This window comes from Rhinolophus sinicus, linkage group LG14 (assembly GCF_036562045.2).
Source record: "Rhinolophus sinicus isolate RSC01 linkage group LG14, ASM3656204v1, whole genome shotgun sequence".
Classification (NCBI taxonomy): Eukaryota; Metazoa; Chordata; class Mammalia; order Chiroptera; family Rhinolophidae; genus Rhinolophus; species Rhinolophus sinicus.
Genome location: NC_133763.1, coordinates 11,033,270 through 11,050,015, shown reverse-complemented (window position 1 = coordinate 11,050,015; position 16,746 = coordinate 11,033,270). Strand labels below are relative to the sequence as shown.

Sequence of the window (16,746 nt, the reverse complement as noted above, 5' to 3'; positions counted from 1 at the left end):
ACAGATTTCTAGGAACTACATTTTCCTACCCACTGCAATTGCTGCCTGCCTCACGTGTGTACCGTGTACTTAACCCAAGCACCCCTGTCCAGGGGGCTGATTCATGCAGATCAACTCACCAAATGCAAAAAAAATAATGGATTCTGCTCCCAGGTTCATGTAATTGAAGGTCTTCAACCAGCAATAAAAATAGCTTTGGATAAGCTTTACAATTTGCGAGGTTGCTTCTACATCAAGATAACATAGTCATATGATATCATTCAAGTTTGTTTCTTTTCTTTTTTTTTTTTTTTCCTTAAAGTGATGCAGGTGATATGTAAGAAATACAGTCATGGAGGCAATAAAGCACATTTTATGGAGTCTGGATACCCCACTCCCCATGCTGCTGGGGAGAGGAATGAGAAGCAGCAGTAGATGAAAGCATTAAATTCTCCAACACTTCATTCCACATACCAGCTACTTCTCTATTCCTTCCAGAACCTTTCTACCAGGACAGCTATTGAAAGATAAATGTGATCAATTAGAGCTTTTGCAAAGATGGGCAGAGAGAGAGAGAATCACTCCTTTATAGTTAAAAGTTTGCATTACTTGGCAAAAGAGTGTGAAGTGTGACTCTAAGAATTAATGCAGAGAGCTCTCAACTATTTGATTCTCTCCCAAAATGAAACATACAACCCTAAAGCCAAACTATAAATAAACTGAAACTTAATGCTTATAACATATATGTATAACATATATGCATATATATATGGTCTCCAGGAAAACGTGAAGGTGTTTCCTTTCGATTTTTGACTTCAAGCTTATTTGAAAGGACAGGAAAGACTCACCTAGGTACAAGGATGCGTTTTCTTTCTTGACATTGTCATCTAAGTAGGTTGGTCCCAGGGTATAAATAGGTGTGGAGCCCATTCCAATGAGAATCTGCGCGCAAATGAATAAAGCCACATAGACCCAGTGGTTATTTCCTCCCGAGTCCTTCAGGCAGGTGGGTGGCTCCAAGGTCACCGTGGAGTTGCCATTCTGACACAGGCCGTCGTTGGAGGCAGAGGCGTTCAACTCTTGGATCTGGTAGGGAGGCGAGATGAAGTGAGGTAAAGCGAAGAGGGCAGCCCCCACGGCGATGAGAAGTCCACCCACCGCCAGCCACAGGGGTCTCCGACCGCGGCCACCAAAGTAGCTGACGAACACCACCACCACCAGGCTCCCGATGTCAAAGCAGCTGACCAGCAGCCCTGATTCGGAACTCTTCAGACTGTAGCGCCTTTCGATGGTGGTGATGACGCTGCTCAGGTACCCGGAGACCATCAACGCCTGGATGAAGGTCAGAAAACACATGCAAACCAGGAAGCAGCGGGAATCCGTGAGGACCACGTACAGGCACCTTCTCCCCTGGAGCACGGCCAAAGTAGACGACACCGATATGGTTTTGCTGACGTCCACCCTGTGGGTACAGTCCACGAGCCCTGCCATCTCTGCCGACGTGGACGGGGCAGAGGGGCTGGGGGCCAGCCGGCTCAGGCCTTGTTTCAACTCCTGGTGGCTCAAAGAATCTGGACAGCCTGGCTTGGAGCCTGCACTCGCAGGACTGAGCTCTGACCTGCAGGAGGCGCTGTTCAGGTCGGGTAAACTCTTGGACCTAAAGGTCTCCGGTTCGCACTTCTGTTGGACAGCTCCTACTGTGGCCCGGGCTTCCAGCGCCTCTCCCACCTGGGGCTGCAGCCCAGTACCTTCGTCCATGGCTCTTAGAATTCAGATTCGATCGCTGATCGCACTCAAGGACTCCAGCGCTTTTCATCCACCCGCACGAGAGGCCGAAGCCGGGCCCACGCAGTCGTGCCCACCAGGGACGCGGGCTGAGGGATGCGGACCCAGGCCCCAGGACATCCTCACCAGCAGGGAGGCGCCCAGGGCATCCTGGCCTCAGACGCGGCCCCGAGGCTCCGCAGCCGCGTGCCCCGGGGGGCAGGGGTCCTCGCGGTCCTGCGATGAGCCCTGCTTGGGGTCCACCTCGGGGCAGTAGCTCGCGAAAGGAGCCTTGCGCGTCCCGAGTGCATCCCCTCCGCCGCCGCTCGGCCTTCCGCCGGGAGCGAAAACGCCCCGTGCCCAGCGTGGGGCGCTTAGCGCTGATGTCCACGCCGCATCCCTCCCGGCTGGCTGGGCCAGAGGCGTCCTGTCCTTGCCGCCTCGGCTCGAGACAGCCTCCGGCGCAAAGATGCCCCCCTGCAAAGCAGAGAGAGAGAGAGATCAGCGAAGGGCTGCTGCCACTGGGGCTGGCATCCCGGAACCCCAGGGGCCAGCACTGGGTGACTTGGACAGTCCCACTTGGGACCGAGGGACCAACGAGGAGCTCAGCCCTGGAGGAGGAAGAGGCTGCAGGCTGCAGCCGTTAGTGCCGGAACAATAAGCAGCAGGCGGTCGGCAAAGACCCTCCCTCGTAGCCTACCTCTGACCGGCCCCCACCCCGCCCCTTTTGCCTTAAACAGCGCATCTGCTTTTACAGCGCATCTGTATATGTTAATAATTATCAACCTGGCAGCTCTGACTCAGAGGCAGTGTCTTTTATTGTGCGTGAACTAATTGCAACCTTTTGGCACTCCTACTCCATTACTCAAAATAGAAAATGCCCAAAAGAACAAAGGAAAGTTCTTTTTACAAACACGATGCATTCCCAGTCCCAATTTTCAGAAAGAAAAGAAAGGGGGAAAGCGACGTGTGCGGAAATGTGTGTGCACACTTGTCCGCAGGCACGTGTGCAGGACTGGCTGGGAATCCGTCTGCTCCTTCCACCGGAGGCACTTATTCAAAGCCTAAGGCAGCCGCAAAAAGGTCAACGTGCTTGCCTCTTTATTCCCAGCACTAAAAATAACCCCCCGCCCAAAAGAACTATTCAATTACAAATACCAGGAGCATTTGAGGCCACAGCCCAAACTAAGTCCCGGCGCGCAGTGTCAAGCGAAACCGAAAATCAGTTTGCCCTGCGGAGGGGTAGAGCTGCGGGGGCAGAAGCCAAACAAAGAGACGCGAGCGTGCTGTCACACGGCGCGCGGGGAGCCCACAGAACCGTCCTGGCTCCAGGGGGCCGGCAGAGAGGTGTGCTATTTACACCGAGTGTACCCCGCGAGCGTGGGCCCGAGGTGCGCGCGCGCGCGTGCACACACACACACACACCGGCGTGTAAGTATTGGAACCCCTCGCGGGTTCCAATCCCGCACCAGGTTGAATTCAGCGAGAGCCGAAAACAGGTGTGTCCCCGGAGTAAGCCCCCACCCCTAATCTCGGGGACTCCCACCCCCTGCCTCCCGCAGGGCGATGTGCACCAGGTGGGAGAGGAGAGCAGGGCTGCGCTCGCTGCATTGGGTTTCCTTCTGCAGCGCGCTTTTGTGATGCTGCCGAGAAAAGAAAGGAGGAAGGGGAAGGCAGAGAGGCGGGGAGACTGGGCGGCAGCAGGGGCCGATCCAGCGTCTCGCTCGGCTCTGCGGACTAGACCTGCGCTAGGCTGATTCCCCGCCTGCCAGCCTCCCACAGCCCCGGCTTCCCCGCCGCCCCCCGGACCAGGCGCCTTCTCGGGGAACCCCACTAGCAGCCGCGCCGAGTCGGGGAATCCCGGCAAATACCCTCCCACGCCGGGGGCGTCCGAGCCCCTGCCGGGGCGGGCACCCACAACGCAGCGCAGACTCGGGTGGACCCACGTAGCCCAGCAGGGAGTTCTCGGAGCCGGTGTGGAATCCCAGGGACACCCCCTGCGCGCGCGCAGACACACACATACACACACACAAAGGTGGGGGGGGGGGTCGGACAGGACTGCCGGCGCTCACAAGCAGCGGTTACTCACTGGGGAGTCTGTCTGTCAGTCGGCCTGGCGGAGAGTGGAGCTCCACGCGGTGCAGACGGTGCGGGAGCAGGAAGAGTTGGGAGCCGCCTGGGGAGGCAGCCTCCGTCCAGCCGCCGAGAAATCAGTGAATGAGACTGTGACTCAGGCTGAACTCTTCGCTCACGCCTCGCCTGTCACCCAAGCCTCTCTTCCTCTCGAAACAGACACACGCGCACAGCGACGCGCCGGGAGCCGAGCAGCAGAGGGCGCAGGCGCGCAGGCAGGCGAGAAGCCACTCAGCTGCCCTTCACCTGCGCGGTGGGGGAGGGCGAGGAGCACTGAAGCCCCCAGGGAGCAAGTCTCCAAAAAAGTCAGCTGCTGAGGCAGAGAGCCCAATCTGAATAAAGAATTTCTCAGGGACCACAGCAGGTTCTGGAGACCAAAGATGAACAGGACAGGATCCCTCCGCTAAGAAACTGCTGTCTGGGGGAAGAAATACCCCTGTAAGTTGCCTACAACAATGCGGTAAATCCTATACAGGTGCTACTGGAGAGCTTAATATTCACTAACCTGTCCGATCTTCATTTCCAGGCAGAAGGAAAGACACTTTCAAAAGCGCGAGAGCATAGGGCTGCAAGTAAATAGCTAGGTGACAAATGGGCGGCAGGGAGGTGGCAGGGACGGGGCAGAGGACTGGACTGCAAGTGTCAGAGTAGAAAAGTGCAGCAAGGGCTCCACAGGTTGTGTGCTGTCAGCATTAAGGGCCGTGGCATTCTGACTTGCTCACCAGAAAGCTGGTTCTGGCTTGATGGGTGCCCCACACTGGGGGCACTAAGACAATTAGGAAGCAATCTCTGAGCAAAATGTGATGAGGCAGTGAGTTACAGGGGGCACGCAGAGGAGGACACTGACTGAAAACACGTTGACAAGGTAGAAGTGGCCAGACTTGGAAACCGATGTGATCCGGAGCATGAGAAAACGGGCCAGTGTAGGATGTCTCCCAGGTTTCACACTTGGGTGACAGCGTGGCTGAGGGCCAACAAAAACACAGGAGAAACGTGCTCTTGGGGAAAAGATGGTTCTCATTTTAGATGTGTTGACTTTGAAATGCCTTTGGAACACCCGAGTGTAATGTCCCGTGAACCATTTGACAGGCAACACACAGGGAGTTTGGACTGTGTATATGAATTAGGAGTCAGCCAGAGGTGCCATGAGGTGAATAAGGAAGATCATGCAAACCGAGGAGAGGTAGGACGAGGACAGGAGCTAGGGACACCAGGATCTAAGAGGAGGAGAGGGGAAAGCTAAGGAGGGCGATTAGAAGCAATGGTCAGACAGGTATGTGAAGAATCAGAAAAGAGCGTGTGTCACAGAAACCAAAGGAGCAGAATAGTTTAAGAAGGGAGTGATCAGATTCATAAAAGACTGCAGGGAAGTCAAATACCATCATAGCTGAAAGTCCATGAGCTGTAGCAAGTAGGAGGACCTTGCTGAACTTTGACAGAGGGACATGGTGACGTAATGAGGGACGGGGGGATTGTTCTACAATTAGTGGTGACTATGCTGGCTGTCATTGGTCCCTGGCCTTTTCCAATGAAAGCATTGTCTCCACTTTACAGACATGATGAGTGAAGGGTAGAGAGATTACGTATCTCGGTAAAGGCTCACGGCTAATCTGTGGATCCTATGAACCCAGGTGCTCCAAAATCCTGTGATCTTAACCCTGACTCTACACTCACTCCCTTACAATTGTATGGCAGCTTGACTTCTCAAGGTACCTTGTACCTGTTAATTATCTCACATGGGTCCAGCAACCACGACATCTATAGTTGATCGTCAGAGAACATCCCCTGTCAGTGTTTGCTCTTCTTGAGATCTCCATCAAGCCCCACGTTACTTTTCCACAGACGGGCAATGTGACTCCAGCTGTCTCCCGCCCAGGAGGCAAAGATTTGTGGCACTTCCTGTACCTGAATACTCCACTGCACTTATTCTGGATTCAAACAGAATCAATCTACCTCCTACAACATCCTTCCAAGCTCTTTGAGCCGTCGTTGGCTCATTTCAGCCTCAGCCCCAGGTATCAGTTGTTCTACAGCAAATTCAATTTGTTGCATCAAGTGCTAGCAGAGGGCTTCCTTGGGGAAAGTCAAACAGCCATGTCCCTGGAACACATGTGTTTATTCATAGTCAATTATCACAGTGAAACTAGAAACAATTATAAGAACCTACAGATTTTTTTTATTGCTACTAATAGAAAGATCATGATTTATAAGCAGAATTTAAAAGGTCCAATTAGCTACCCATATAGGAAACAAGAAGAAAACATTTAGCAAGAGACATTTCTTTGGCTCCCTTTTTCATAGTTAAATACGACTTTGGAAAAGGCCAGGTGTGTCTCCATCAGCCCTCATCTGCAGATTTACAGGAAGAAATGGACTCACATCATGGGTTTCTGCTCCCCCCATGGCTTATTTCATACAATGTAAGCTAGTACACTTGTCTAGAAAGGAAACACATGACCAAAAACTTCACATTTCCAGGTTTGCTTATACTTCTACGTGATTAATCAGTCTCACTCACACTTAACTTGCTTCTTTCTCAATCTTCATATAATAAGACGGTAGCCTTTGGAATATTCTATGGGCTTAAAATCTAGCTGCTCTGGAGAATTCAGGCAGCGAAAGCAGCGGGAGCCTTTTCTCTACTCCCTTCCCTTGCTCCTTAAAGAGAGTTCACTTCAGCCATGTCCCTGGAACACATGTGTTTATGGGAGTTCTCCCAAACACAATGAGATGAACTGAATTTTGGTCCAGAATATGTTCTGGACTTATAATGTAATACAGAGTTGCCACTGCTATAAATGAATTAGGTATTAGTTGTTCAAGAGAACAAATTATGTCTTTAAGGTAACATTTTTGAACACTGAAGTGCAGTTTTATTCATAGACCCTGAAGAGGTATCCCGGTTATTAACCTCTGTGACATATTTAAATTATACCTGTAGTCTTGATTCAAAAGAGTAGTTTATGGTATTGCCTCAATTTCTTTTTTATTTTTTAAATTTAGTTTAACTTTTTTATTGAGGTCCGATTGACATGTAACATTGCACTTGTTTTCCATGTACAACATAATATTTGATAAATGTCTATATTGAGAAATGATTCCCACAGTAACATCCATCACCACAGATTTTCACATGTATGGGAGGGACTGGTGTCCTCTGACACAGAGCAGCACCGCAGAGGCCGACTAAAACTGAGACACACTTGGGCAGGATGTCCCAGGGAAGGTGGAGCAGCTGAGAAATTTGGAGCAGGTGAAGGGGATAAACAGGAAGTAAGATAGGAAAGCTGGTCACCCACAGCCAAAAGTTTAGACTCTATAGACAACGAAGAATCATCAAAGGTTACTGAGAAGAGCAGTGACAGGATTAAGTAGCATTTTATGAAGATTAATTTCTCAGGGGTGGTGGGTGGGACTTCAATGGGAGAGAGACTATAGGTAGAAAGACCACTCCCAAAGCAATTAGAGTAATACAGGCAAAACCCTGACCTCGGTTTCCGGTAGGTAAATCAAGACTGTGTATTGGACCGCTATTGTTTTATAATGTGGGATCAGATAACTTTAAATTGGAAGGATTTTAGGGATTATTGAGGCCAAAATTCACAAACCTATGGTGAAATCAGGCTGGGGGTGAAGCCCACGTATATATTTTATTCCGTTTTCAGAATTAGTTGCCAAAACTAATTTGAAACTTGGGAGATTGCAGAGGAAAGATCCAGATTTCTAGATTCTTGAAATTTGGCATTTGTCATATTGGATTCAAGGTCCTCAGTTACCTGCCTGGCCAGTACAAGCCCCGAAGTTTGAGGTCTCTTAATTTAGGCCAATTCCTATCCTGCCACCCTTATCCCAATCTTAAAGATGAAGAAACTGAAACTCGAGGAAGGTAAATAAACTTTCCAAAGTTTCACCAGCAGTCGGTGGCAAAAAGTCAATGAGAGATGACATGGTAGAGTGACAATTCTGCCTCCCTAGAGCAACTTGACATTACAAGTCGGACAATTACGTTCTCCAACTTTCGTGGACATAATTGTCCAACCGATGTACATGGTCTCTGTTCCTCACAACCTCTAAAAGGCATACAGTCATTATCTCCATTTCATATAGAAGGAAATGAGTTGAGAGAAAGAGTACGTAACTTGTCCAAAGCCACAAGGTCAGCAAGTCAGCAGTGGAGACAGTGTTCAAACCTACTCGATCCACCCAAGTCCTTTTTATTACACAATTAGTGTAAGATCCCAGAGCCAGACAAGCGTACTTAAAATTTGGCCTGGCCATTGACTGGCTGTGTGGTAGTAGGGATATTACTCAACCTGTCTGAGTTTCAGCTTTTTGGTCTCTAAACTGAAATGAACACGTATCTACTAACACACGGTAAAAATTACCGTTCCTATGTATTGAGTGTTTATTAGGGCCAGATGTGCTAAGCTCCATGTGCTGCACAACGAAACAGATGCTGTTATCCACATTTCAGTGGAAAAAAACTGGGATGCAATGCCCCTAGGTGGTGAAGAACAGTCTAGATTTGCCCTCTGGCCCAGTCTCATTTCTGTCTCTCCGCCGCAACCACCACTGGTCTCCTGATGGGGCACTATGTACACAGTTGGTACTCAATAATTAGTAACTCTTTCCCTCACCCTTTCTCTTACTTCACATAATTAGATCATTGGTTTTCTGTCTCTAGTATGTCCTCTATTCTAATTTTGCAAGGAAAATAAGATTGCCTTTCCTCCACTTTCATTAATGTAGACATGCTTTTAGAATCAGAACGATACAAGTCAACAAGTAGGCTATGGTTCTTAAACTTCTCTGTAAATACTGTTACAGAGTACCGGTATATTGTGTCTTCTCCAAAATGCATACATTGAAGCCCTAAACCCCAGTACCTCAGACTGTGACTGTATTTGGTAATAGGGTCCATAAGGAGGTAATTAAGTTAAAATGAGGTCATTGGGTGGGCTTTAATCCAACATGACCCATGTCCTTATAAGAATAGGAGGTTTGGACACAGATGGGTATAGAGAGAAGAGCACATGAGGACATGAGGAAAAGATGGGTGGCCCATCCACAAGCCACGGGCAGAAGCTTCAGATGAAACCAACCCTCCTGACCCTTGATCTCTGACCTCCAGCCTCTAGAACTGTGAGGAAATACATTTTCGTTGTTGAAGCCCCCCAGTCTGTGCTTTGTTATGGCAGTCCTAGCAGACGAATACAAATATTGATAAACACAAAGTCAAATATTTAGAAATAATAATTGCTCATTTTAAAGCTTATTCTTAAAGAAGTTTCAGGATTTAAAACATTTTTGACAATAAGGAAAAGCAGTTAAAAACTTTCATGATTCACTTCTCAAAATTAATTGGAAGGAGATGACCTAAGGAAAAAAACCCCATGGTGCCTTGTTAATCAGAGAAAATGCTCTCTTCGAGCGCATTTTAATGCATGAGAAGTGTTATCATGATTGATAGAGAAAAATACTGTGATTAGGACACATTACAAAATAAAAGCAATCAAAGTAATATAATCTATAAGTAAACAACTTAAAAGATAAAAAAAAGGCAAACAAATATGCTTAATTGAAAAAAAAATGAAATACACCTCCACCTAAAATAGAAATGGTAATCACAAATCTTAGCAATTCCCTAAGATCCACGAGTATACAAGATAACATAGATCTGGAAAGAAGTGACAAACCCCTAACAAGCGAATGGTCACATTATCGATGTGTCCTAGTTCTCCTCACTTCAGGCTTCTCAAAGTGAGACCGTGTGTCCCCAGGAGCACTGGGCCACCTGCCAGTCCTAAAGCCACACAGTAAACATGGCGATTCTTCCTAGAAAGTCATCTTTATTAAATTTTGGAAATAATGTGACACATAGAGCTGTACCATGGGGTAGAAAGAAAAACCTCGATCTATTTTTAAATAAAACAGGACGCTTTTAAGAAACGTGGTGTTTGTTTTAGGTTACTTAGGGCTTCTGGTATCCTCAACTCCCTGGGGTATGTGGCCACTGCCTTCCACCATTTTCACTTGTGTTGAAAAAGTTTAAGAAGTACCTTTATCTAATGCCAGTTTTATGCTTAGGAGGTGTGTATCTTATTTAGAGGGACCCAGGAAAAAAAATATGTCAGCCACACAGTTTGAAATTGTCTTAATTTTGTCCACACAACTCTTTTTCAAACAAAATGTGCCTGAGATATCACTCTGTCAATCATTCACACTTTAGTGTGGATTACATCAGTCATATTTTTTCTCAATATCTGAAACTAACCATATTTAGAAATTGGAGGTAAGAGGGGACGTAAATCAGGGTTCTCATGGGAAAAGTGGCCAACCGTATTGGGCAATTGGAGGGGACTATTCACCAAGATGTGGCAAAGTGTGGGGAAACCATGAGGGACACGCAGTGTCCTGGAGACAATAACAGTGGGATGCTGTACTCGTCCCTCCCCCGCCTCAAGGGGAGGGGGAGGAAGCAGTTTTCAAAAGTTGGACAGAGAGAACTATGAAGAAAAAGCCACAGATGGGAGCTCTTGCCTTTAGTCGAGGGACAAGGTCAGCCTGCAATGAGCCTGCGGGGAGAAAACTGGGTGAATAAGCACAGCTCAGGTCCTCCCTCCTCTGCCAGCCTCTGATCTCCTGCTAGCTGGAAGTCACTGGAAGCCAAGAGAGGGAGGGAGCCCACTGAAGCAACCTGAACAAGTCAGCTTCCAGTGCACAGAATAGACAGCAGGAAAATGGAGATTTGATCTGAAGAGAGAAACAGAAGATGGCCGGCCTGGGCGAACTCACGAGAGCCTTGAATGGACAGGAGGTGTTGACAGGGGAGTAGTGGGACTGAAAAGTTGAAAGCATTGGACATGCTTAAACAAGGGGAAACCTTGAGTTCTGTTTTCAAAAGCTGAAAGCTTTCCTAAGCAAAAGGACTTAGAAAATACGAATGGCAGGCGAACGTTATGGATACTAGAGGTGCATAAAACGGAAGTGTGTGGTACTGTGAGCTCCTTGTGTGGCAGATGGTTACATCTGCCCGACACTCTTTCCTCGGCTCTCTTCCACTTCCGGGCACATAGCTGGCCCAGTGGCCAGAGGAGCAGCCACGTGTGGTGAATAATCAGTCGCATTCTCCTGGCCACAGTGACCGCTCCAAGCATAGGCCTGGGTCCAGCAGGGCAACCAGAACCCTTCCCTGGGCATTTATACATTGAAGAGGAGAGAGAAAACCATCTTTCCTTTTGCATCACCAAGCTGAAATGGTGAACGTCTGGCACTGCCTGAAGGCAAGTTCCGTGCCCCATGGAAAATTCCAGCCTGCAGTGGTCGAGAACGAGCCATGCGCAGTGAGGAGTGACGGAGACAGTGCTGACAGCAACAGCTGAGTCCCTCCTTTGAGTTATCCCTGAGGTTAGTGCATTCTGTCCTTTCATGTGAGGCTAAAATTTTCCCCTTCTACCAAAGTGATTTGAATTTAGTTGCTGTCACTTACAACCAAAAGAATCCTAACTAACGTTATGGGTTGCATTGTGCCTCCACACACCACCACCACCACCAAAAACAAACAACAAAATGTATATTAAAGTCCTAACATGCAGTAACTCAGAATGGGGACCTTATTTGGAAGCAGGGTCTTTACAGACGTCATCAAGTTAAAATGAGGTCATTATGGTGGGCTCTAATCCAATATGACTGATGTCCTCAGAAAAAGGTGAAATTTGGAGACTGACACACACAGAAAAACACCATGTGAAGAATGGAATTATACTGCCACAAGCAATGAACCATCAGAAGCAAGGAGAGAGCCTTCTCTCACTGCCCTCTGAAGAACCAAACCTGCCGACACCTTAATTCACTTCTAGCCTCCAGAACTGTGAGACAATAACTGACTGTTCTTTAAGTCACTCAGTCTGAGGTCCTTTGTTACAGCAGCCCTGGCAAACCAATACGCCGCACGTAATCAAGATGTGGTAGAAAGAATTTGTACATAGAGTTGGACAAGATGATTTCCAAAGTCTTCCACCTCGGACGTGATCATCTCACTTTTGGATAATTAGCCCACGAGAACCAAAACTTGAGTCTCTTTGTTGGGAATGGGATATGTACAGTTGCTACTTCAGAGACACCCCCACAGTCCTCCACAGGAGTCCACACCTAACCCTGGCAGTCAGCCACACAGCATTTATCGAAGATAAATGTTATTATATTTATTACATACAAACACTAAATAAGAAAACAAAAATAATAGAGACTGTTTTGGGGGTCCTTGTGAATTATACGGAGAAAACATAATGGACAGGCATAAAGCAACTCATAAACCAAGTTATCGGGGATGCGAACTACCAACTGTGACCCATCACATCTAGTGAGGCATTTTTAGAGAGGCCCTATGCCCCGGTCCTCTAGCAGGACCGAGTCTAGACAAGCCCCATTTCTGAGCATTTTGTATTATGCATGTGGAATAAAAATGACCACTCCTAAAGTAGGGCTAAATCTTTACATTGTTCCTGAGACCTACGGAGTTCTCCAAATATGAAATGTACCTATAAAAACTGGGAAAACATTAAGCCAATACCAAATTTATTTTTCTAAACAAGGTTCAGGTTTTCAAGTTGTAGACTTGGGAGGCTACACCCTTATTCCAACAATGCATCCATCGCTCCCTTGGAATTTAGTCAGACAATCAAATCCACGGTTGTTAGTTTCGGTACTAAGGAGCTTATTAGAGAGTAGTAACCACCTCGTGGAATCTCCAGGAGGGTCAGGAAAGCAGATCTGCGTACTACACAGCCATAAACAATATCTGGAAGAAGGTCTACAGGACTGTTCTGGCCAGAACCCCAGTGCTGCCACCTCAAGATACTTGGCACCTCTAACGTTAGGGACCAGAACCTTGAACCTCAGCCAGAACAGCCCCAGAAGAACCAAATGCCTCCTCCCCTGTCCCCTGCAAGGGAACTCACTTGCCTGCCTGCCTGGCCTCTGCCTGCTATGGTCACTCCTTCATCCACGTCCTTTGCCAATGTCCCTGTTTAGCAAAACCACCATATCTGGACCCCCAGCTACAAAAGGGTCCAGAAAATGCAGGTCATAGCTTCCTAGCCCCATCTATCTACAGGAAAGCATGCAAGAAGGGTGAACCAGCCCACTGTTTCTGCCACAAAATTGCCTTCAGAACTAGTTTGTCAGCCATGAGAAAACTGTATTTCAGTATTTTGTAGTCACACCCTGCTTTGACAGACCAACAGTGGGTTTGATCAGACACTTTCCTTGCATTATTGGCTCTGAAAATCTTTTTAGTGTCCAAAGAAAACTATCCAACCCCCAGTTCTGAGAGTTTTAACCACTGAAGGCATTCAAAAGATTGTGCCATAAGATTTGAACTTTTTTCCTATTTATTCCACAAACAGTTTGGGCAATGGTGGCAATAGGCAAAGTAATGTTTAGCATCCCAAAGATCCTACCCAAAGATCCTCCAAAGAAGACTGCCGAAACACCTGACAGTGAGCAAAGCTCATCACCAATTGACTTCCTGCCAGCATTCTTACAATCACCAACCTTTCCAAAGCAGCCTCTCATTAACGGGTCTTGCAAGCAACAAGACTGCAACGATTCAATACTTAGATGAAAGGCCTTTCCTAAAACAAACATGCTTCAAACATCATACTGCCATTTCCCCCCTTTCATTGAATTGGCCTTAAGGATTCTAATGATCTAAAATCAAGTTTTCATTTATATGTTCCACCACATTTTCTTAGACATTACTTAGAGCGTGTGCGATTGTCCTCTGCCAATACAAAATTCTGGACAAGTTCCACACCCTAACTCAGCGTTCAGACATAGCTCTTCTTTCGGGCAATGGATTTCTCTTTACAGATGCATCGGTAAGTGGTTTCAGTTTTAACCCTGAGTGTGTACATATTCATTCTTGTAGCTGCCCATCAGATTTATATGGGGGCGGGGGGGGGGAATTAGGAGGAATGAGGCTTATTTAAAAAACACACTGATTTAGGAACCATTTCGCAAATGGGATTTTATTTACAAATGACAGTGCATACCCTCCACCAGGCCTCTCAAATCACAGCAAGGACCACGACGGACATCAACCAAGGAGCCACATTTCATGACTGGTGACTGCATAGGTGCATCCCAGTCATTCCATCCACCTCCAAAAGCACGATGCCGCTTCAGCTTTTGAACTATTCGGATTCCCTGTAGCACATCATGGCAGAGTTACTTGCACCTACAATGCTCTTCCCCATGGTAGATCCTCAACGTACGAGTATAACCGGGGCACAGGAACCCTAACAAAACGGCAGGCCTCAGCCAGGTGCGCAATAAATCTAACGGGACCTCTCAGTTGCATTCCTCCTAAGAGAATCCTGTGAGGGTCCCTATACATGTGTCCCCATGGTCGTACGTTTTTATAAAATTTGCAAAGGTGAGATGTTTTAACTGTAATCTATGAAGACCTTGGTCTCTTTCCAATGCAACTTCCTCTTCTATCTGTCGGCATTTGGAATTGCCATAGGCATGTGTAGGAGCCAACTAAGGGGAAATAGGACTAGGGAATCGTTTCGTTTGTAGAGTGTTCTGATTCGCAGTTACATCCACGCACAGTTGGCCTGTGACTCGCTGTCCCCGAGCAGGAATGGCGCCCAGGAGTATACATAAACCCACTATAGCCACTCAACCAAAGTCAGAAGCCAAAGGTTGTAGTGCCGGAGGTTCACACTGGGACATTGTACCTGCCAGCTTATCGACAGTGGGTAAGAAATAAAGTTTGAAGTATACTGCATGAGTCAGGGTTGTCAGAGAAACAGAATAGGAGATAGAGATGATAAATAGATAGATAGATAGATAGATAGATAGATAGATAGATAGATAGATAGATAGATGATAGATAGATGATAGATAGATAATTTATTATAAGGAATTGGCTCATGCAATTATAGAGGCTGAGAAGTCCCAAGATCCAAAATCAGAAAGCTGGAGACCCAGGAGAGCCAATAGTTAAGTTCCCGTCTGAAAGCCAACAGACTCGAGAACCAAGAAGAGCCAATTTTCAGTTCAGTCCAAAGGCAGGAAAAGACCCATGTCTCAACTCAGACAGTCAGGCCGAAAGAGTTCCCTCTAACCCAGCCTTTTTCTTCTATTTAGGTCTTCAATTGATTGGCTAAGTCCCACCCACATTGGAGTGAGAAATCTGCTTTACTCAGTCAACCAATTCAAATGCTAATCGTACCCAGAAACACCCTCACAAATACACCCCGAATAATGTTTATCCAAATGTCTGGGCACCCCATGGCCCAGTCAAGTTGACACTTAAAATTAAACATTACATATACCAAACCAGCAAATCCTGCCAAATCTTACAGCTCACAGATGATGAAATCTCAGTAGAAATTTTCCCAAATTTAACAATTCTAAAACTTGCATAACGCTACCAATAATGAACTGTGAAGCTGAAACAAACTTTTCTGAACTACCCATAATAAAAATAAACTGATTCAGTTGCAAAAAATTAAGTTTTCTGTTTATTCTCTCTATAGGCAATGTTACAAAATTGTTGTCAAATGAAGAAGCAATCAAAGAGTACATGGTCAAGAAATGTAAAAAAAAAAGGTATCAAAGACGTACATCTGATTGTTAGTAATAATATCTTATGTTTCTGGATTATTTTTTATATCTGTGGTAGTTGTCAGCTTTTTAAAGTTTCTAATTGGTTGTGTTTCTTTTTCATTCTAAATAAATATCCTCTTTAATCTAATTTTGTGTTTTTAATTTTGTATTCTTTTTATGAAAGATGACCTTTGATATTGCTTAAGACCAGATCTGTCATTTGGCAGGCCCACATCATTTCATAAAATAAAAATGTTTCAAGCTGTTACGGCCCTTCTGAAATCTTTCTGGTCAAACTGTCTCAACCTTGGGTACACATTATAATTAACTGGAGAGCTTTCCATAAAAAAAAAGGAAAAACAGTACCAAGGTCCCAACACAGACCAATTAAATGGGCTCTCTGGAAATGGAGCCTGCCATGATATTTTCTAAAAGTTCCCCAATTGACTCTCTAGTACAGTCAGGGTTGAAAACCACTGTTCTAGCCTGATCTCTTCATATTACAAATTATGAAATAGAGGCCCAGGGAGAGGCTGGAGCTTTCCATGAGTCATTCAGCTAGTAAGTAGCAGTCTTGACCTTAGACCAGGAATCTCCTAAGTCTAAACCATAACACAACACTGGCACGTTCCTTATTTAATCAGAGGAACGGTCACACATGATATTATTGGAGGTGACCAATAGTGCACGTTCACTAAGGGTTGCTGACCAGGGAGACCAAGAGATTAATGTTGTAAAATCTTTAGGTAGAAACATCCTGTTTACATTCAATTTTCATTCTGCTGTGGCAGAGCAGTGAAGCCGATCAAATGGTTCAGAGACAAAAGGTAGAGGATGAAGCTTATAATCAGACTTAAAATGACTGTGTTGATTTAAATGTCAAGGTCATGCCAGACTAAAAGCTCCTAAATATAGCTGTTCTATTTTAAGCAAAATAGTCCATTCTGTTTCCATAGCTTCGTGTAAAGTTTGTCCTACATTTTTATTTTTTAAGGCCTGTTAGGGCCCTATTATTTAGATAACGAAAGTCACTAATGCACCCTAGGACTTCAATTTCCATTTAAATGCTCAGTGAGAAATCATAAACACCTCTCCTTCCCTGGATTTCCATGGTTGGAAATCAATGGACCCAAATGAGCTTTAATATCCCTTCCAGCATAAAAATTATTTTATTCTATAAGATAATACAAGCCTATCATTTTGTTAGTGTTATTATGACTTAGTATTTCCTGGGAGTCTACAGTGGGTAAG

General features: G+C 46.1%; 1 protein-coding gene across 2 annotated transcripts in view; it reads right to left on the bottom strand.

Moving 5' to 3' along the window:
• SLCO5A1 (solute carrier organic anion transporter family member 5A1) overlaps positions 1–4,050 on the bottom strand; it is a 114,848-nt gene extending 110,798 nt beyond the window's left edge. Inside the window, exons 1-2 of one of the 2 annotated variants that reach the window (XM_019726187.2) lie at positions 3,833–4,050; positions 828–2,220 (exon numbers count right to left, since the gene is read on the bottom strand). In XM_019726187.2, coding sequence (XP_019581746.2) covers positions 828–1,737 — 910 coding nt within the window. In that variant the 5' untranslated portion in view covers positions 1,738–2,220; positions 3,833–4,050. The remainder of the gene's footprint in view (positions 1–827; positions 2,221–3,832) is intronic. The other variant, XM_019726176.2, reaches the window with a different exon arrangement.
• Positions 4,051–16,746: the final 12,696 nt, after the last annotated feature.